Source organism: Enhydra lutris, unplaced genomic scaffold (assembly GCF_002288905.1).
Source record: "Enhydra lutris kenyoni isolate GAN:26980312 unplaced genomic scaffold, ASM228890v2 scaffoldscaffold15, whole genome shotgun sequence".
NCBI classification, from domain to species: Eukaryota; Metazoa; Chordata; class Mammalia; order Carnivora; family Mustelidae; genus Enhydra; species Enhydra lutris.
In genome coordinates, this window is record NW_019154099.1 from 2,370,060 (window position 1) to 2,393,318 (window position 23,259).

The 23,259-nt window shown below is 39.8% G+C and overlaps 1 protein-coding gene across 1 annotated transcript in view; it reads left to right on the forward strand.

The window, feature by feature from the left end:
* Window positions 1–328: 328 nt before the first annotated feature.
* Window positions 329–23,259, forward strand: part of LOC111147051 (karyopherin subunit alpha 3) — a 104,356-nt gene continuing 81,425 nt past the window's right edge. Inside the window, exon 1 of the mRNA XM_022502919.1 lies at window positions 329–489. Within this exon, the coding sequence (XP_022358627.1) occupies window positions 421–489 (69 nt within the window). The 5' untranslated portion in view covers window positions 329–420. The remainder of the gene's footprint in view (window positions 490–23,259) is intronic.

Sequence of the window (23,259 nt, forward strand, 5' to 3'; positions counted from 1 at the left end):
ACTGTAGTTTTTGCCCGCAGCTCAGCGTCTCAGGGGGCAGTGAAAGCCGCTCGATCCGGCTCCATTCCTGGCACATGACTTGCATCCTTCAGAGATTGTGGGGAGGCCCTAGGGGAGGTGGGGGTCATCCCGAGAACAGTCGGGTGGCGTCCAGACGGGGGCCGTCCCGGCCACGTGACCCCAGCAGGCCAGGCGCGCGCGGCTCCTCACTGCTATTCCCGCCCCGCCCCGCCCGGCAGTCGGCCTGCGCCTCCCCCGGCGCTGCTGCCACCTCGCGCTCGGAGGCGTCACGGAACGTGCTCTCCTCTCCCCCTCCCCCTCCCATTCCCTCCTGCCCTCCCCCACCTCCCCCTCCCGCGCCGAGACTCGCCGCCGCCGCCGCAGCCGCAGGAGTAGCCGCCGCCGGAGCCGCGCGCAGCCATGGCCGAGAACCCGGGCTTGGAGAACCACCGCATCAAGAGCTTTAAGAACAAGGGCCGCGATGTGGAAGTGAGTGTGCTTCCGTGGTCTGGGCCCGCCCGGCTCGCCCGCCTGGCCGCGGCGGCCCCACGGCGGCGGGGAGGGGCGGGGGACCGGCGCCGGGCTGGTTCTCGCCGGCTCGCGGTGGGTCGGAGTTGGCCGCCGCCTCCCGTCACCGTGGCCGCGGGCTGGGCGGAGCGGGCGACGGGACCGCGGGCCGGGCTGCAGCCACCCTCCGGAACTGCCGGCACGGGGACCGGGAAATGCCGGGGTTTTCGGCCCCGTCACGCGGGCGCGGCCTGCTGTCGGCGAGGAAGGGATGTGGAACTGAGGCGGGGTCCGCGGCCGGGGCCTCGCGGGCCGGGGATGCTGCCGCCCCTGTCCGTCGACCGCACCGCGGAGGGGGCGGCCGCGACTCGCGCGGGCCGCGGGTGCAGCCTCCCTCCCGGCGCGGCCCCCTCGGTGTCTCCCGCGCTGCCGCACATGGAGCTGGGGCTGTGCGGGTCTCCGCGCATATCTCCTGCGAGCCGGGCCCAGGCGGGCGGTGGCGGCCCGCCGAGGGGGGTGGGGACCAGCCGGGTAACTGACTTGTTTGAGGGTGGTGGATGGGGGAGGGTAGGATGCGCCAGGACCATTTTCTCATATTCCAGTGCTGTCCTTTGGACCAGTCTTGATAAGCTATTCCAGCTCATAGTCCTGTTACTGTTGGCATTTGGAGCAAGCTGAAGGTGGACAATAGTTTACCATCTATTGTGTTGAGGCTTTGGAAGAGACGTTGGTCGACCTCCGCTCACAGGACCTGTTTTCTTAGCCGTTCTTGTAGTGGGATTGTGCATGGGATAATAATTTCTTTGACATATTCTACCGGAATAAATTGGATACATAGCTTCTTAGGGCCTTGTATATATCTCTTTCTTCAAGCCGGTACAATTTCCATGTGGTTGCAAAACTGTAAACATCTTGGTCACTTAGTTCGTTGCTACTCAGCATGTTGCCATTGTTTTATTAAGGTGACATTAGCAGGTACTATTTGCAAACTCGGCTTATTGAAGCAGCGCTAGAGGTCTCTCTGCAGCTACTGAAAGCAATGTAGTATACAGCACAAACTTCCCTGGGACTCTGACCTCTGGAATTGTTAGGGAGAACGTGGCTTTAAGTCCACAGCGTCCTTTTCTAATACTAGGTGACATGATTTGCAATTTTGCAATTCTTGATGAAGGGCCAGTGTAACTGAGGAGTGTGCATTTTTCCTGTCTTAGAGAAGGTGGTGGAGAAACTGTCCGTGTTCTGTTTTGTAGAGAAACAGACAAAACCCAGGCGATTTTTCAGAGCTACAAAATTAAATGCTAATTGGGAAAAACCTAAGGAATTCCCATTTGAATAACACAAAAGTCATCTATCTCTATTCTGGTCATGGTTAAATTTTTTTTTGCGAGAAGTGTTTCTAAGCAAAAGTGAAACTTAGAATGGCAACAAGAACATTTTGGAACTGCCTCCTGTTATTGGTCCACTTGATGATAGTTAATTTTGAACTTTTCCCATCAGTAATTGTTTTTGAAGCTTACCACTATTATAAAGAAAAACTTACATTAGTTTGAAAAATACTCATATTGTTTGTACCAAAGAACTAATAACATTGTTTCCTCTCTTGGATATTGGTACAGGTTTTTGTTTTATTACTTGCCTATATTATTGTGTTCTGGGAGCTCAATGCTACCTCTTAAGGACTCCTGCACTTAATTGGTATGCAATAAATATTTGCTGATGATCAAAATGTAATTAATGACTTCTGTATGCATGAGAAATAGAGGCATTCCTGCCAAGCCTTTTAGCCTGAAAATAGTGGTCATAATATTACATTTCCCAGGATACATTAGGGTAACTAAGGCATGAAATAGCAGACATTCAAATGGTAGTTCTAAGGGGCGGACACTATACTAAGAACTTCATGAGACTTCATTTAATCCTTATAAGAATTTTATGAACTAGGTATAGCATTATTCCTACTTGACAGGAGGAAAGTACTTTAGGGGAGGAAACGGGAGAGTGCTTATGTAGCATGTACAATTTCATGAAGTGGGTATGAGCATTCATTCACTAATTGTCAATTGGATGTCTAACTGTTGGGTCTTGGGCATGCACAAGAGAATAAAATTCAGCCTGTACCTCAAGGAGTTTACAGTTCAGTGGGGTAATAGAAAAGTAAACTGATAATTACAATGTAGTACATCAATAAATATATTCTGAGAAAATTCTAACTTGGGGATGAGCAGTCAGGTGGGGGATGTTCTGGTTGATTTCTAGTGGATGAATTAGAGTAAGCTGATCCTGAAAGTTGAAAGAAAGTTGGCCTGGTAAAATGCAGGAAAAGGGAGGGCACAAGGAAGGGGCATTGCAGGCTTGTGGGAGGAGTAATTCAGCAGTCCTGAGAGAATGCAGTAGGACTGCTGAGAGAGAAGGGAATATGACTAAAGGGTAAACTGGGGTCAAATGTGGTAAGTGTCTCTGTTGTGGATTTAGGTATAACCAAGACTAGACACTGTATCTAACTTAGTTTTATCCTTTAGCAACTGTGTTAAATCAGAAACCTACACAACAGTTTAGCTTTGTGACTTAAATAGTTGTGATTATCAGGCTATTTCAGAACAGTGAGATGTACTTTGATGAGATGTGATTCCTACCTTTTCATGTGTAGGATATACAAAAGATAAAACATAAAATATACAACCAGCTGATACATAAATAAGGTGCTATGTGCAAGTATAAAATACATATTTTCTAAAGAAAATAAAAGTAAAGAGGAAATTGTGTATGGGGAGAGGGTGGAGGAAGAGCACAATTTCATAGTCAGTAAAGAATGGCTTCATAGAAAAGAGGTTGGTGAATTTTATAGGAAGTATGTGCTAAACTTGAACAGGGCACAAAAGAAATTAATGAATGAAATCTAAGGCGAGAAAGAGAAAGGAATAGTTTAGGGAGTGAAGAGATGAGACTTCCATATGGCCCGTGGTGGTCTGAGAAATATGTCTTAGCAAAGAGTTGCTTGGACACTTACTGACAGGGAGATCTGAAGGAATTTATTCCAGAGTAGAGTTAGAAGGTACAACATGATTAGAGCAATTGAAAAAGGTGACTGGCAGTAATATCTAAAATTAGTTCTGGAGGAATAATGCTCTCATCCCATATGTAAGGAGGAATTTTTTAAAAAGTTGAGATTGGGGATGGTCATAACATTGAAATAGGATTTGAACTTCTCCTCCTCCTCCTCCTCTTCTTCCTTTTTCTTCCTGTTCTTCCTAAAACTCAAGTAGAGAAAAGGGATAAAATGTGTCTTGAGGTCTGTAGGTATAGTTAAGGGAGGGGAGTAATTATCACAGATAGCAGTTTGGAGTTTGAGTAGGGGGAATGGATTTTGTAGCTAAAAACCAGGGAATAGATTGTGAAAAGGAAATTCTTAATTATCTTCATGTGCTTTGGAATGTGTGTTTTAATAGCAGTTCTTTTTATGTAAGGCATTGTTCTTGGACTTTTTTCCCTTTTACGAAAGTATTTAAAACTTTCCAATCTACTTACAGAAAAGTGCACAAAATGGAAATGTTCCATTTAATGAATAGCTATAAGTCAAACATTCTGGTAATTGCCACCCAGGTCAGCTTTGCTTTTTCTTGCCCCTGTATACCTCAAGAATGTAACATTTTTTTATCAGTAACAATAACTAATAACAATTATTTTAAAAATCTTAACATTTATTGTTTGCAATGTACCTGTACCAAGTATTTTATGTGGATTATTTAGTCTTCACAACAATCCTGGGAAGTATGTACTGTTATTATCCACATTCACAGCTGAGGAACCTTGAGGCCCACGATTCTTAAGTAACTAGCCCTACGTCATGGGTGAGGGGGTGTAAGTGGCAGGACCTAGGCTTCTAGTTAAGCAGTATGGCACTAACACCAAAACTCTTGCTCCTGTTCTTTGCCGTCTCTCCACTGCGTGGAGCCTTAGACCTGACTTGTATGAAATACATCTGAAACTTAATTAATGGGAAAAAATATTTAAGAAATCTTGGCTATTTCACAGAAGCTCCTGTCTTGGTGTTTTAGAACCTTGCTAATAAAAATTGTTGATATCTTAATTATCATTTGGTTTATTTGCCTTTTTCTTTCCTTTTTACTATTAGAAAGTTGCCTTATTAGTAAGGAGCTAGTTAGTTGGTTTCACCAAGGATGTAACAACCCGTATCCTTGGGCTTAACACTTAAACTTTATGCTTAAGTTTCTGATGCTGGGGATAATACACATTTTCTCATTTGCAAATTTGACCAGCATTACCAGACTTGCTTTTTTTTCTGGAACCTCTGTTGCTAAATGGTACTACCTAATTGCTCAAGCTTGAAACCTATCCTTGACTCCCTTCTCTTCCCTTCCTTCACTTTTCTGTACTGGTCAATTATCTGAAGAGCCCTCATAATTTTACCTTTGATATTGACCTTATTTACTATAGCTACACTAGTTTGGGCTGCTGTCTGTCTACCTGTGTTAAATATGATAGTGCACCTGATTTCCCTGTCACAAGTATCTTCCCTTCCCATTGTATCTTGTGGGTTGATCTTTCTGAAAAGTTTTCTTGTGTTGCTCTTTTGATAAGGTCATTCCCAATGCCTTCGGCATAAAATTAAAAGTCCTTAAGATACCGCACAAAATTCCTTTTTTCCCAGCTGTGATTAAGGACTTGAGATGGTGGAGTAACCAGTATGATTTCCTCTCCACGCCTCTGCACACGCTATTCTCTGTATACCTTCTTTTACTGTCTGTTTAGTGGGGCTCACTCTAGCAAACTCTTGCTTCACTCAGACTCCTTCCTATATCTCTGGAACACAAAGATTATAATTCTGCCATACCAAGTCATCCTAGTTAAAAAAAAAAAAACCAAAAAACAAAAAACAACCCTTCAGAAGTTCTGTATAGGGCCTTTCCTGACTGACCAATAACATACTCGTACTGTTACTTTCTAGTCTTTTCCGTCTCTGTAAAGCTTTCCTCAGTGAATTTTCCTTTACCTCTTTGGGATAAATTGCTGTGATCTACAACAACTTCTGTGTGTGTGTGTATATAGCTGTTAAATGTAGGCTCTGGGGAGGTGGGTGTGGGTATGGGGTAACTGGATGGTGTTCATTAAGGAGGGCACCTGATGGAATGAGCTCTCGGTGTTATGTGCAACTGATGAATCTCTAAATTGTACCCCTGAAACTGATAATACACTGTATGTTAACTAAGTTGAATTTAAATTAAAAAAATTTTTTTTAAAGAAGTAGTGGACTCTGTAAAGAATCTCACTGAGGGTAGAGAGCTTGGGCTGTGAGTGGTCACTTAATGACCAGTTTTAAAAATTCAATAAATACTCTTGAGAAGAGAGACTAGATAATATACCTAAAAACACTGTACATTTGGGAGTGAGTGGTACACTGTGATTCTAGGACATCAATAATTTCTTTTGGTGTTGACTCCATGGCATTGATATTGTTGCCTAGCCCTCCTCTGACCGTCTGTTCTGCTGTATTTTTGTAACATGAATTAATTCATACTTGAATGCTGAAGAGGAATTGAAGAATTCATGTTGGTTCATATTTGTTTTTTGAGTTTATTTTTACCAGCACATTAACTATTTAGCACTCCCGAGTAACAGCACTTGAACATAAACATGTGAAGTACAGAACATTGTTGAACACAGCAAGTCCAACAGTATGCACATGGCCCTTCACCCATATTCTGCCTCTAGGCTCCATTTAACCTGGAGTTCTGTCTTAAAGATGCTTATTGCCCTAACCACCTTGATGTATTACCCTCTTTTTTCTTAATTTTGCAGACCATGAGGTTTTTCAGGAATCTATATATCACACAGCATAGAGGTTATAATTATCTTTTCCTGAATTCATTAATGGCATAGAATCTCTCCTTGTCCTTCTGCCTCATTGATTACTTCTTTTTGGTTGATTTTGCCAACTTTTCGTCCTACCTATTAAGTTTAGGCATGTTTTAGGATTCTGTCTGTGACTCTGTTCGCCATAGATTACTTTTCTTGCCCACATCCAGCAGCTCCCTTAGTTTTAACTATCATTTCAGTGTGGGGGACTTAAATCTGTTTTAAGCATCTGCTGGAAATTAATCAATCACATGAACATCACATCAGCTCCTTAAGCTCAAAGTGTTTAAAACTATGTTCTGCCTTTTTTTCTTCTTTTTTCTGTTTATGGCATAATCATCACCCTCACTGCGACCTGAACTTGAAACTTGAGAGGCTTCTTGGACTCCTTCCTCATCTTCCACATTCAGTCAGATGTCGGTCACGTAGCTTGAATCTCTGTGCTGTCTCTGGATTTTGGCTCTGCCTCTCTATTCACTGCCTCCAGCCCCCTTTTGGGCTTCATACTTATCATCTGGCAATTTAAAAGTTGCCCCCAAAGTGGTGGTCTTTCTCTAGTCCGTGAGATCTTTCAGGGAGTCAGATAACTGATTATTTTTCCAGGTTCAACTTTCCTTCCCCTCTCTCCCTGCCCCTTTAAGCTCTAGCAACACTGAACTTCTTATATGCTTATACATAATCTGGAATCCTGCCCTCCCCTGCTTGCCAATGCTATTTCTATTCTCAGGGCAATCCTGCTGACTGGAATATCCTGCCCTGCCTCCTGTTGCCTGGCTAATTCCTACCCCTCTCTAAATACTCGACTCTAGGTTTAGCTCTTAGGAGAAACCTTTTTGGATCTCTCATCTTCCCAAGTTGAGTTAGGTACCATTCTTCGCTCCTGAATATATATCTTTCTCATTGCAGTTACGATAATGTATTTCAATTATGTTTTCTCTCTTTCTCCTACTAGATTGTGAACTTTTTGAGCACATAGACTCTATATCTCCTTTGCCTACTTCTTAGTACAGTGGCTGGAACAAAATAAGCACTAAAATATTTTTTGAAAGACTGTATCTATACTAGGTACCACCAGCACAATAATTTCCTTAGAATACATTTTTGAACCGATGCTTTTTATCTTTTAGTGCCTTTTCCTATTGCTTTCCAAATCAAGTTCAGACTTTTACTATAATAGGTAAAGTGTTGGGAGGTTAAGACACACGCATACTGAAATAATTTTAAAATTTTTTCTTAATTTTTATTTTATTTTATTTTTTAAAGATTTATTTATTTTAGAGAGAGCATGTGAGCAAGTTGGGGAGGGGCAGAGGGAGAGAGAGAGAGAGACCCAAGCAGACTTCACACAGAGGGCAGAACCCAACTTGGGACTCAATCCCCAGACCCCACAGTCACAACCTGAGCCAAAACCAATAGTCAGACACTTAACTGACTGTACCACCCAGGTGCTCCTCTTATTTTTTAATCATAGAGATATTCTAATATGTAGTAAGGTAGAGAGAATAGTATAATTCCATATGCACATCACTTGAATTTAATAAGTAACAGTTTGCTCTTTGTTTCATCTTTTGTTCCATCTGTATATATAACAGACATCATGACATTTTACTCCTGAAGACTTAAGGCTACTTCTCTAAAAATAATGCATTCTTACATAAATACCATATCACGCTGACACAATAATTTCCTAATAACGTCTAATCTAGTCCACATTTTAAATTCCCCCAGTTGTCTCTTACTCTTTTTTCCTTAACATTTGGTCATTAGAACCAGGATTAAACAAGGTCAGATCACATTTGGTTGTTTCCTAGGTCTTCTTTAATCTAGAATAGGCTCCTCCCCCCATTTTTTTTATTGTAGTAAAATACACATAACAGAATATACCATTTTAACTATTTTAAGTGTACAGTTCTGTAGCATTAAGTGCATTCACATTGTTGTGTAATGATCATCACTATTCCATCTACAGAACTTTTTCATCTTTCCTAACTGAAATTCTGACCTCATTAAATAGTAACTCTGCATTCCCTCTTTCCCCAGTTCCTAGCAACCTACCTTCCACTTTCTTTTTTAATTTGACTATTTTAGGAACCTCACATAAGTAGAATCATACAATATCTGTCCTTTTGTGACTGGTTTATTTCTCTCAGCATAATGTCTTCGAGGTTCATCCATTTGTAGCACGTGTCAGAATTTCATTTCTTTGTATGGCTGAATAATATTCAGTTGTATGTAGGTACCACATTTTGTCCATTCATCACTGGTGGACTTAGGTTGGTTGGCTGTTGTCCCGCATCATTTTATAAATGCTGTTAATTTGTTGAAGAAATCAGGTCAGTTTTCTTTTATTAGGTTGAACCACATGAAATTTCCATTTTTGAGTCAAGTTATTAGTCAAATATCAGCAATTTCATGTAGTTCAACCTAATAAACTGTCCTATTACTAGATATGTCTGTTTCTTTGTGATATTGCTTAACTTGTTCCCCCTATTTCTTACTACCCTCTGGATTTTCTGTAAACTGGAGGTTAGCTTCAGAGGCATGATTGTCTTCAGTTTAAGCATTTTTTATTAAAAAAAAAAAAATACTTCCATTGGTGATGCTGTGTACTTCAGACTATATCCCTACAGTGATACTAAGATCAGTGAGAGGGTTCAGGTAATAAAGAATAGATAAAGATAGTTCAGATAAAGACTAGGGATGCCTGGGTGGTAAATTTAATAAATTGGTTAAGTGTCCAACTCTTGATTTCAGCTCAGGTCATGATCTCAGGTGAGATGGAGCCCAGTGTTGGGCTCCACATTGGGCGAGGACCCTGCTTAAGATTCTCTCCCCCACCCCACCTCTTTGTTTCTCTCTACCCCTCCCTCCCTCTCTTGAATTAAAAAAAAAAAAATAAGAATAGTTTAATGTTACAATGTCATAAGCAATACATTTGGTAAAATGAATTTCAGTTATTTGGGTGCAATGTGATACAGACTGGGTAACACTTGAAGTGAAAGAGTAACCTGACTTCTTGGTATCCAGCAAAGGAGTTAGAAAATGTATCTGGAGAATCTAACTTCAGAATCAGTGACAGTCTCTTTCCATGACTGTTCCTAAGTTGACTTTGGTTTCTTAGCGTAGAGTTCAGCTGTATTCTCACTTACCAGTTTCTGTTCCTTTACTTTGAAGGTAAAGCAATAGTAGAATCTTAAGGAGGATATATCTGTACTATGTGCAGTTTTGCTATTAAGAAAAATTTTGTCACAGCCTAGGATACCAACATTAATAGTTAAAATATGGTAAAAATAAATCATGATTATATTTACTTGGAATTAGTCTTTCCCAATGGTTATGTTTTCTGGGCTCTACATTTTATTTGTTTACATATCAAACTTTCTTTTATTTTGAAATGTCATTGTTTCTGTGTCCTATACATTTCTCTGCCTTCTTAGTTAGAATCTAATTTACTTATTTTCTTGTTTCTTTAGAATTACCATTATGCATATGGATATCAAGTTTTACTTTTATATAAGTAATGCCTTTAGGTTCTTAAATTTGTAGAATTTTATCCTTAATTTCTGTGTTTGTGGAGTTCTTGCTCTTCATAATTCTTTTGACTGTCCTTCCCTTGCACAGTCAGCTTTCTCTTTGATATTGTCAGCGTGTTTACTTATAGTAGTTCTCTTCCCTTTTAATTTGATGCTTTGTATATCCTAGTGACTTGGATAATGGATGTATTAAACACATATTTATCATTTGCTATGGGCTGGGCAGGCATTGTTAATGCCAAAGATAATAAATATAAACAATATTGTCCTTGCTCAGTTTAGTGGGAGAGACTGATACCTAAGTATGCTCTTGAACAACATGGGGATTAGGAATGACCACCCTTGTGCTGTCAGAAATTCACATAAAACTTTTGATTCCCCAAACACTTAACTACAGATACCCTGCTATTAACTACAAGCCTTACAGATAAGATAAACAGTCAGCTAACACATATTTTGTATATGTATGTCTTATATACTGTGTTCTTATAATAAAGTGAGCTAGAGAAAAAAATGTTAAAACCACTAGGAATAGAAAATACATTTATAGTACAGTACTGTAAAAAAATTGTGTGTAAGTAGACCCAGCATAGTTCAAACCCATGTTGTTCAAGGGTGAGCTGTACTCTGTATAGCATGGTACAGGTACATAATTTGCAAAGTACCATGAGAGCATGGCGAAAGGTAGTGACTATACCTGGGGAAAGTGAATGAAGTTACGCAGAAGATCACACTTTAGCTAGGTCTTGAAGAATGAGTAGGAGTTTGCCAAAATGAAAGAAAAATAATGAATAACAGTGACTGTGTCATGGAGTCTTAAGTCGTGATGTGTTCAAGAAGTAGTTGATGTGGTGACCTTTCATACACTCCCTTCTTTTGGAAACGACATTCTGTTTTGACCTTTCTTGGCAAGGTACTTTTCTGCTATTAGATATCTTTTGGGGAGATTTTTAATCTAAGTGTTCCTGCCTCCTTTGGTTAATTAAAGTGACTTACTCTTTCTGGTTAACACAAAGCCTATCAAATGCAGTCCCTGGCATTTAAATCTTAAATGAGCTGATAGTGGGACCTAAGTTGTTTGCCTTGCAGAGGTGCTATGAAGAAATCTTTCATTAATTCCTGCCACTTAAATCTGCCGAGTTGTTTTCATCCCGAGTTTTTCATAGATTAGATTCTACAGCTTTTCATTTGGTTCTGTGAATTGCTCTATATTTTTCAGTAAATTCTCCCTGCACTCCTTCCCCCCCCCCCCCTTTGTTTCTTAAACTAACTCAAGTCTGTTTTTATGGTTGGCGCCATAACTCTAATTTAAGGTGACCAACTGTCCTGGTTTGCCCAGGACTGAGGGAGTTCTCAGGATGTAGGACTTTCAGTGTTCAAACCAGTAAATTCCTGACCAGATCTTAACAAGTTGGTCACTTTACTGTAATTGAAACAGTTTGGGAGTAAAGATAATGAGTTTGGGGAACCAAATGTTCAGAAATATCTAGTATGCGGCTGAAAATAATGTGTGCAGAACTAGCTTGCTTTGGTTATTTCACTCAGCAGTTTTTTGAATTCTGAACTAACTATGAGAGATAAAACAGTGAATACAATGATAACCAATAACTCCCTATGTACAAGGCACTATGCTTCTTGGAATAATAATAAGTAATTCTCACATAGTTGCCATTATACAGGTGAAGAAAATGAGTTAAGAAATCTGCTTAAGGGGGGAGCCTGGGTGGCTCATTGGGTTAAACCTGTGCCTTCGGCTCAGGTCGTGATCTCAGGGTCCTGGGTTCAAGCCCCGCATTGGGCTCTCTGCTCAGCAGGGAGCCTGCTTCCCCCACCCCCTCTGCCTGTCTCTCTGCCTACTTGTGATCTCTTTCTCTCTCTCTCTCCCTGTCAAATAAATAAATAAAATCTTTTAAAAAGAAAAAAAAAAAGAAATCTGCTTAAGAACATACAACTAGGAGGAGGCAAAACTGGAATTCAATCCTAGATTTCCTACTTTAAAGCCCTCTTCCCTTAGTAACCATTCTTCTACTGTGCCTCAGGATCCCTGCTCAAGGAATTTGTGGATTAATATGGAAATGATGTAAAACCAAATAAACACTTACAATGGAAGTATGTTGAGAAAACAGCGGGCACGTAGGAAAGACTCACCATGCGTGAGTCAGAGAAGGCTTCATGGAGATGATTGTGCTTAAGAGGAAACTGGAAAGTGTATAGGTCTTTCTTTGGTAGTAAATCTTGGGTGGGCCTGGAGATAAGAGACAGCATGATATATTCTGGGGAATAAAGTAAATCAGTATTTCTTACAGGTGGAGTGCTTGGAAAGTTGGATAGGATAGACAGGGTGGGCAGGACCAGATTGTGAAAGACCTCTCCTGGGTTTTGTGCATTTAAAACCATGGCTTGGGGCACCTGGGTGGCTCAGTGGTTAAACCTCTGCCTTTGGCTCAGGTCATGATCCCAGAGTCCTAGAATTGAGCCCCACATCAGGCTCTCTGCTCAGCGGGGAGCCTGCTTCCCCCTTTCTCTGCCTGCCTCTGCCTACTTGTGATCTCTCTCTCTGTCAAATAAATAAATAAAATCTTTAAAACCATGGCTTCAGTTGCATCATAGGAGATAGATTGGTGAGGGTGAGAAGGGAGCTAGAGAGGAACAGTGAGAAAACTCTCAGAGGTCTCAGAGATGGATGGTCTGACTAACAGCACTGGTACTGGGGTCCAGAAGCAGGAAAAGATTGTTTATTTGGCATATGTTAACCTTCTCTGTGTGTGTGGTTTGTTGTTTGTTTTTTTTAAGATTTTATATGTTTATTTGAAAGAGAGTGAGAGAGAGAGAAAGAGCCAGCGCTTGTGCCCAAGTCGCGGGGGATGGGGACAGAGGGAGAGAGAGAAGCAGATTCCCTGCCAGACAGGGAGCTGATGTTTGGCTTGACCCCAGGACTGGGAGATCCTAACCTGAGCTGAAGGCAGTTGCTTCACCAGCTGAGCTACCAGGTGCCCCATGTGTTACCTTCTAGAACAGATGTTAGCAAACTTTTTTTTTTTTGGTAAAGGGCCATAATATTTTTCAAAGTGTAAATATTTTAGGCTTTGAGGGCCATATTATTTATGTCACAACTATTCTTCTCTGCTGGAGCATGAAAGCAGCCATAGATGATAGGCAAACAGATGAGTGCGGCTATTCCAATAAAACTTTATTTATAAAAAGAGGTGGTAGGCTAGATTTGTCTTGTGGGCTGGATTTGGCTCAAAGACTATGGTTTACCTAACCTCGTTCTAGGATGATATGGCCAGTAGTGAAGATTTGGAATATAGTTCAAGCAATGATTTTTAGTGATTAAGATGATAATGTAGACGAGGGTTCTTGGGTATAAGAAGAAAAGAAGCTAGGGGAGGAAAGAACCCAAGGAAGTACATCATCTTAGGGCTGTAGTGAAAATGCCACTGAAGAAAAGTAGTGTATCAGAACTTAGGGGAGGAGAGTTTCCTGAAGGAGGGGCAGTAGTTGCAATATCAATGCTGCAGAAAGGAGAGGTATGGTGAAGGACCTGAAGTAAGCCATTCATTGTATTTGGCAATTAGGGCCAGGGAAAAGTGGAAAATAGACAGTGGAAGAGGCTGGGAGCTAGATTATGATGGAGTGAGAAGTGAATTGCTGTTGAGGTAGTAGAACCAGTCAGTAGAAACTCAATTTAAAAATTTAGTAGCCGTGGGAAGGAGGAACCAGAGGTTAGCGAGCAGAGGAAGTAGGGGTGGAGGAAGGCTCTTTGTTGTTTTCTATTTCTTTACACATATGAAATTGACTGTTGTTTGTAGGCTGAATTGAAGAAGCCAGAGTAAAAGAGTTAAGAGGCTGGCTAAGAAAAGGAATAAGTGATTGTGCCAGGAGTAAGCAGGGAGCTGTTAGGGAGGTGATGTAAGAGATGTTAAGTTGTGGTTGGATTTGGAAGTGCCTCAGGTGGAAATCACTTGAAGAAGAACAGACAGGAGTGAGGATGGGCTGAAGTAGGGTAGGGAAACTGAAACAGATTATTTCTAATAGCCTCTATTTTCTTTGACGTCGTTATCTCTAGAGAATAAAGGGTCTAAGAGAGGTAGTACGTGAAGAAAGGGTGTTTTGGAAAATGCAGGTTATTTGAGGAGGAAAATACCTAGGAATAAGGGCCCAGCTGAGTGAGACTATATTGTTATTTTGTAATAGTTGTAAATAGTTTTCAGTTGATTGTATCAGATTTAGCTGTAATTGCATTTTAGATTATAGTTAGAATTGTTAAACTAAATTCAGCGTATAGAGGTCATATTCAGTTGAATCATAAAAGAATTGAACAAACAGGAATATTAGGATTTAATGAGTCCAAATCCCGTTTTTCATAGATGTGGAAACTGAGCACGCACAGAAAGAATGAATGTTGTCCACTCATCTGGTTGGTAACCAGGGATATTTTTTTTTATTCTAGTACTTGTGTTATTTAACACAACACACTTAAAGATGACAAAAGCTATACTTTATTGATTGACTGATTGATTGATTATAGGCTCCATGCCCAGCATAGGGATTGAATTTATGACACTGAGATCAAGAGTCGCATGCTCTACCAATTGAGCCAGCCAGGTGTCCCAACAAAAGCTATATTTTAGAAAACTTTCAAACATATACAGAAGTACAGAGAACGAGATAATGAATTACCATGTACCATTTTAAAACAGTTACAGTTTATGGCTGTTTTCGTTCATTTATATCCCTTATCACTTCCATCTTCTTCTGGATTATTTTGAAGCAAATTCTAGACTTTTTTTTTTTTTTTTTTTTTTGAGAGAATGAGAGAGAGCAGAGGGAGAGGGAGAGAGAGAATCTTAAGCTGGCTCCATGCCCAGCTTGGAGCCTGAAGCTGGGCTCAGTCTCATGACCCTGAGATCATGACCTGATCAGAAATCAGGAGTTGGATGCTTACCCAGTTGAACCATCCAGGCACCCCCAGGCATCATTTTTTATGTGTTAGTATTTTAACATGTATGTCTAAAAGTTAGTTTGATTTTGAAACCAATTCTAACTTTGGAGTTTTTCCTCACACCAAGTACTTTCTCCCACACCAGGAGGGTATCCTACAATTCAGTTCAGTTCTGACACTATGTACCTGATAGCATCAAATCCCACAGGTTAAGGGCTTAGTTCTACAAGATTTCATGCTTGCCCCCTACCCCCTTTTGATCTACCAGGTATAGATTGGAGGTTCTCACAATCTACCCCTCCTCCTGTTTAATATGCTGGAGTGACTCACAAAACCCAGAGAAACATTTTACTTACTAGATTACCAGTTTATTATAAAAAGATACAACTCAGGAATGGCCAGTGGAAGACATGCTTTCTCTTGCAGAGTGCCACTCTCTGTGTACCTCCACGTCTTCACACCAGGAAGCTCTCTGCACCTGGTCATTTTGGATATTTATGAAGCATGCTTAATTAAATCATTGGCTATTGGTTACTGAGGTTAATCTCCAGCTCCTGTCCCTTCCCTGAAAGTTGGGGTGAGTGGAGGGACCAGAAGTTCCAGTCCTCTAATCACATGGTTGTTTCGCCTGGCAAACAGCTCCCAGCCTTAGGTGACCTAGGGGGGCTTTCCAAAAGTCACTTCATTAACATAATGAAAGACACCTTTATAGTTGTCAACACTTAGGAACCCCTGAGGGTTTTAGGAGCTATGTGCCAGGAACACTGCATGGAAACCAAATATATATTTCTTACTATAAATCATAGTATCACAGTAAGACATAAAGTATTATCCTACTTAAAAACCCCAAAACAGTGTTTGTCATATCATTAGCCAATTAAAAATATACTTTCTTTTTAATTTTTTTAATAGATTTTGTTTATTTGAGAGAGAGAATGAAAGAGCACAAGCGGGGGGAGCAGCAGGCAGAGGGAGAGGGAGAAGCAGGCTCCCCACTGAGCAGGGAACCCTTTGTGGGGCTCAATCCCAGGACTCTGGGATCGTGACCTGAGCTGAAGGCAGATGCTTAACCATCTGAGCCACCCAGGCACCCCAAAATTGTACTTTCAATATAAAATTTCAAAGTAAAAATACTTGCTATTATATCATACATTTGGAGACCAAAAGAACCTTCTTGGTCGGTTGTTTGGGGTTGGGTGTGACATAGAAAATTAATAAATAATATTTTAGATAATTTTTCCCTTCTCTACTCCAACTAAAAAGAGAAATAAAGGAATAATCTTACCTCTGTTAGAATAGGTCGATATTAATGTGTAGTTAATTTTTATGAAGGTAGTATAGAAATTGTTACAGAGGAGACTTCATGGAAATCAAGCTATATCTGTGTTTGCAATATTTTAATAGTGATTTTTCTTTCACTTTTTTAAAATGAAAATGACTAATGAATGCTCTACATTATCAGAAAGATATTAAAGTACTCTATGTGTCTTTGAAATAGCTTGATACATTCCAGTTTGTTATACCTTTACTGTTAAGAAAACACAACAAAAAGTTTTCGTATCAAAAGTAGAAGCATTAGAATTATAGAGAGATCAAGTGGGACAGCAATGGATTTGTGTAATGGTTCTTCTATATTAAAACACTATGTTCTGGGATGCCTGGGTGGCTCAGTGGGTTAAGCCGCTGCCTTTGGCTCAGGTCATGATCCCAGGGTGCTGGGATTGAGTCCTGCAGCAGTCTCCTTGCTCAGCAGGGAGCCTGCTTCTCTTTCTGCCTCTGCCTGCTTGTGCACACGCTCTCTCTCTTTCTGACAAATAAATAAATAAATTAATTAATAAATAATAAAATCTTAACAACAACAACGCTTTGTTCTTTCTTTGCATTCACTATCTCAGAATTGCAAAGCTGGTAAAGATTCAGCTTTTCTGGATGTCTTTTTGATGTATACAGAGGGTGTTAAGGTAGATGTTGTCATTTTTCTGTATTTAAGATAACAGTAGAGAGACAGGGGTAGAAAGCTGAACAGAGTATGGAGGAAGGTAGCTGGACAGAATTGAAATAACTAGAGATTGGGTAGTGTCTTCATCTTCCTCTTAAATTCACATGTGCAAGAAAAAAAGGAGTTAGTAGCCCGAGAAGGATGATCATGTTAGCTGGGTATTGGGCTATAGATGGTAGAGATGCAAACAAAGATGGTAGAGGAACAGCCTACAAACTTTGTGTTATACAGTGTTAATCTCAGCTAGCAGAGAGCTAGGATCTTTTTGTAAATTTTAAGCTTAATTTGCTAAGTTGAACCTAGTTCCAAGAATATATTCATATACGTGCATACACACACACACACACACACACATTATACATATATTATATAACATATAATATATATTATGTAACATATTATATATATATATATATATATATCTTGGTTTTAGAATAAGGTATAATTAGGAACATTTATTGAAGCTTTTTTTAATACTTCATAAAAACAAATTTTTAATTACTTCAGCATCTGGTGTTTTAAAAACATAGGAAGTGGATAGAATGTTTTGGGAATGGTGCTGCATAACACTGATTTGTGTACTAATTCATATTAGTAGTTATTCACTTACTAGTTAAACTTGTAGTATAACTAACTAGTTATACTATGCTTTTATCTTAAAGTTAAATTTATTTGAAGGGGGAAGAGAAGACAAAAATATAAATCATGATTTTAGTGAGAAAATTTCAGCACATAGATATATTCACAAATTTTAGGGAGAAAGTTTATAAACTGATAATTCCCAGGTAGAGCTATCACACTCTTTAATTATAAAATGCAGTTTACTCCTGTATGAAAATAAGTTCTCATTGACTGAAATCCTGTAGTAAGAGTGACAGTAATTTGATGTGCCTGAGTACTGCAGTCGGTTAAGTGACTTTCGGTTTTGGCTTGGGTAGTGATTTCATGATTGTGAGATAGAGCCCTGGGGATCTACTTAAGACTCTCTCTCCTTCCCCCTCTGACCCCACCCCCAAATCAATCAATCAGCCTTTTTTTTAAAAATATTTTATTTATTTATTTGAGAGAGAGAGAGAGAGACAGTGAGAGAGAGCATGAGCGAGGAGAAGGTCAGAGGGAGAAGCAGACTCCCCGTGGAGCTGGGAGCCTGATGCGGGACTCGATCCTGGGACTCCAGGATCATGATCTGAGCTGAAGGCAGTCGCTTAACCAACTGAGCCACCCAGGCGCCCCGGCCTTTTTTTTTTTTTTAAAGTGACAGTAATTTAAAATGCTTCTTCGTTCCCCTTGGACAGTTTACAGTTACTGTCATGGACTGTGGCTGCTGGTAGCAGTGTGGTGTTCAGTTATGCATTGCGTTTTGGGAACATTGTTTTTGCTGGAATAAAGGAATTTGTACTTAGATGTTTAAGTTCTATAAGGGTTCGATATTTGCTTTTTGTTTTCTAATCTTCATGAATGTGGGGCAAATACAAACACTTTTCCTCATCCTTTTGAGCTTTGAAACTTTGGGAAAGTAGAATATTTGAGAGACTTGGAGCTAAATTAATCTAGATTTGGAGTATAGAGGGAGAAAAAACATGGACTGTATACTGTGATTATGGTATAGTGCAGACAGCATTGTCACTGGTTATGACTCGTGCGAGTTCAGATTTAACATTGGTTGTGTAGGATACCCTTATGGTCTTGTGGAGCAGAGGGAAATAACGAATGAAATAAGATTCCTGCTTTCACGGGGCATTTAACTTAGTAGGGTAAGTAATACAGCTAAAGGTAAGTATAAGGTAGAATGCAGTGGTTTAATGAAAGTAGATAGTTTGAGAACACAGAGGAAGGACAGGTGAATTCCACCTTTGAAGATTTGGCAGAGCTTTATAGCAGAGCTGACATGAGGTGGACCAAACGTTTCATGGTTTGAACAAGATGTTGAATTAGAATAGCAGAGAAAAACACATTTTTTTTCCTTAAGCTAATTTATTTGTGACCATGTATGAATGAATTTCCCTCTGATTCGTTGCAGTGACCCAGAGCATTACCATGAAAATCTCTGTTTCCCATTTGGTGTACTGCCCTGGGGGCCAGCTGAAGACCTAGGTGGTGGAGTCCTTGCAGTCTTGTTTCTTAATCTCTGTGTACTATATAAATATTTCCTGTGTGCCATGATGTGAAAGAGATCAGGATTTACTTTTTTTTTTTAAGATTTTATTTATTTATTTGGCAGACAGAGATCACGAGTAGGCAGAGAGGCAGGCAGAGAGAGAGGAGGATACAGGCTCCCTGCTGAGCAGAGAGCCTGATTCGGGGCTCAATCCCAGGACCCTGGGATAATGACCTGAGCTGAAGGCAGAGGCTTTAACCCACTGAGCCACCCAGGCGCCCCAAGATCAGGATTTTAGATGAATTTTAGATTACTTAATACTTCATTCCTGGTCATAAGTTCTTTAATATATTGTTTAGCTTTTGTCAAAAATAGCTAGATAATACTCATAATAAGAACACATTCTGAGTACGTTGTATTAGTTACCAGTGCAGTCGTCTGATATATTAGATATTAGCTCCATGCAGTGATTAGGGGGCCCCCCCAGCCAGGTTTTTCACTTTCATTCTGTGATTTTGTATTTGTGAACATGATGGCATTAAGTGAGGATGTGTTACATTTAGGGTCATGACTAAACTTTAAAAATTATGTGATCAAAATATCCCTCCTTATGCTTTTCCTCTTGGTAAACATAGTAAGTACTGGACCTGTTTCTGAGAGAAATATGTATACTCTTCACAGCAGAATAGGTATGGGGGAGGAAGGAAGGTTGGGCAAATCTGTGTAGGGCAGCTTGAGAGGAAATCTAGAGCTGCCTTCCTCTCCCTTCCTCCCTGAAAAGGGAGAAGGAACTGGAAGACAAACTTAGTTTTAAAGTTTCGAATTTACAACCCTGAAGAAATCAGGCGGCTGGATACCCAGGCCTAGGTGTTACAGGAGCGCTCTAGTTGTGTGACTGTTGGCAAGTGTTGAATTCAAGCTCGGGCTCTAGATTCTGGGGCTAGTGTGACTTGAAATACCACCTCCTCCACCCCCAGTAGTATCAGAGAGGAGAAACTCTGACTTTCTTATATCACAGAAGGAGGCACTAAGATGATTCTAGGAGAGTGATAGTTTTGTGCCACAGATTTTCAGAACATGTTACTTTTTGTGTGTGTGTGTGTGTGAGGTGAAAGATATCTGATGCCTAAGGGTGTTTTAGGGGTCTTCAGAAAAGATTCAGCACCCTCTTACTCTTTTTGTTTAGTTCTTCTGCCTAAGAGACTTTAGTAATGTTAGTTTGGCTACATAACAGTACTATAAATAAAATGATCACTTTTGCTTAAAATAAATGTGACATTAATTAAATGTCATGTAAACATCATTGTAAGTTTTATTATAACACTGTTGAAGGTTAGCTATTGACCACTTACAAATTTTGTTTAATTATAAGGAATATATATCAACTGCCAAGTGATGATAAGCAGTACAACCAGTACATAATACAGTTTTTAATAAGAGAAAAAAATTAGAATGTTATTGGTAATTATATATTATAGGAAATTAATCTTTGAAGCAAATTAATTTAGGAAGGGTTTTACATAATTTGAGGATTTCTCAGTAGGATAATAAACTTCTTTTAAATCAGAGGTAATACACATAATTGGTAATATAAATTCAAAGGAGAAAATGAGACATGTCACCCTCCCTTGCCACCTCTCTTTCTGCAAGTAACAACTCCTTTTAATAAATTTTATTGGGGTATATTTATCCATCTTAAGTATTTAGCCTGATGAGTTTTGCAAATGATTACTTCCTTGTAAGCACAATCACAGTCAAGATGTGGAATATTTCTGTCTCCCTCAGAAGTTCCCTCATGTCCCTTTGCAGTCCTTTCCTCCAGCCCCAAGCAGATACTAGTCTGCTTTCTGTCACTCTAGATTAGTGTGCTTTTTCCACAATTTCATGTAAAGGTAATCTTAATACATACTCTTTTGTGTCTGTTTTGTGGTATAACTAATATTTTTTTGTTTACTTGGAGTTCAGTATTAGTTGCTGACACATATTCCACTATATGAGTATATCACAATTGCTTTACCATTCACCTGTTACTGGACATTTGGTTCTTTTAGTTTTTGGCAGTTATGAGTAAAACTGCTGTGATATTTGTTTACAAACAAATGTGTTTTTTTTTCTCTTGGATAAATACCCAGGAGTAAAATGACTGCATTATAAATAGTAGGTGTGTATTTGGCCTTAGAAAAAACTTCAAAACTCCTTGGGACCCCTGGGTGGCTTAGTCAGTTAAGCGTTCGTCTTCAGTTTAGGTCATGATCCCAGCCAGGGTCCTGGGATTGAGTCCCGCATGGGTCTCCTTGTGCAGTGGGAACCTGCTTCTCCCTCTGCCTCTGCCTGCTGCTGCCCCCGCTTGTGCTCTCTTTCTCTAACAAATAAATAAATAAGATCTTTAAAAAAAAACAACAACAACAACTTTGGAACTCTTTTTCAAAGTGGTTGTAGTATTTTATATTCCCACCGTAAGTAATGTGAGTTCCAGTTATTCCACACCTTCACCAGTACTTTGTATTGGTAGCCTTTTTAATTTTCAGCATGTAATGACTATATGTTGGTATCTCATTATGGTCTTAATTTGCATTTTTCTTTTTCTTTTTTTTTTTTTTTCAAAGATTTTACTTATTTATTTGACAGACAGAGATCACAAGTAGGCAGAGAGGCAGGCAGAGAGAGAGCAAGGGACGCAGGCTCCCCGCTGAGCAGAGAGCCCGATGCGGGGCTTGATCCCAGGACCATGAGATCATGACCCGAGCCGAAGGCAGAGGCTTTAGCCCACTGAGCCACCCAGACGCCCCTTAATTTGCATTTTTCTGATGACTAATGATGTTTAGCAATTTTTTGTTTATACACTCACAGGCTAGTTATAGATCTTCTTTGTGTAGTGTCTGACTCTTGTTCATTTTAAAAGTTGGGTTAATTTTTCTAACTACTAAGTTGAGTTTTTTTATAATCTGAAGATAAAAGTTCTTTGTCTGATACATGTATCATGAATATTTTCTCTCAATCTCTTGTTTGCCTTTTCATTTTCTTAACAGTGTCTTTTGAAGAGAAAAGGTTTTAAAGGTTTGAAGCCCAATTTATCAAATTTTCTTTATGGTTCATGCTTTGTGAAACATTTACCTACCCCAGAGTTTTCCTTATCCAAAGCTTTTTTTTTTTTTTTTTTGGCCGTGTTTCCTTCTGAATTTGTTACTTTCATTTTTTTGCATTTAGGTTCATGATTCATTTTGAATTAATATTTGTGTATACCATGAGATAAGTTCTTGCAGCACTTCAGTTACCGTGGCACTTTTGTTGAAAAGCAATTGACATGGGTGCCTGGGTGGCTCAGCGGGTTAAAGCCTCTGCCTTTGGCTCAGGTCATGATCTCAGGGTCCTGGGATCGAGCCCCGCATCGGGCTCTCTGCTCGGTGGCGAGCCTGCTTCTTCCACTCTCCCTCTCTGCCTGCCTCTCTGCCTACTTGTGATCTTTGTCTGTCAAATAAATAAAGTCTTAAAAAAAAAAAAAGAAAATCAATTGACATGTATACATATGGGTCTCCTTCTGATCTCTGTTCAGTTTTATTGATCTATGCCATTATCTCACTGTCCACCGCTCTAGGTTTGTAGTAAGTCTTTTTTTTTTTTAAAGGAGCAGTGTGTTTGTTATAACCCCATTGTTCTGAGAAAACATTTTATAGGAAATATGGGTATGATTAAGTTTTTTTTTTAATTTTTTTTTTAAGATTTTATTTATTTATTTGACAGACAGAGATTACAAGTAGGCAGAGAGGCAGGCAGAGAGAGAGGAGGAAGCAGGCTCCCTGCTGAGCAGAGAGCCCGATGTGGGGCTCGATCCCAGGACTCTGAGATCATGACCTGAGCCGAAGGCAGAGGCTTTAACCCACTGAGCCACCCAAGCGCCCCTATGATTAAGTTTTGAAGTCAGCTTATGTAATCTTCTAATGGTGTTCCTCCTTTTCAGGATTTTTTTTGGCTATGTAACAGACATCTGTAGAAAACTTTACCCAACAAGGTTAGAATATACATATACATTCTTTTCAGGTTTATAAGGGTCATTCTGTAGGCTAGATCATATGTTAGGCCATAATAAAGTCTCAATAAATTAAAGGATACTAAAATCACGCTAAATATGTTTCTTGACCTCAGTGGAATGAAATTCACAAATTATGTATGAATCAAACAGCACACTCCTAAGTAACCAGTGGGTCAAAGAAATTACAAGGGAATTGGGAGATGAAGAAGTTAGAGAGGAAGATTAGAAGAAATTTAAGATGAATAAAAATGAAAACACAGTATGTCAAAACTT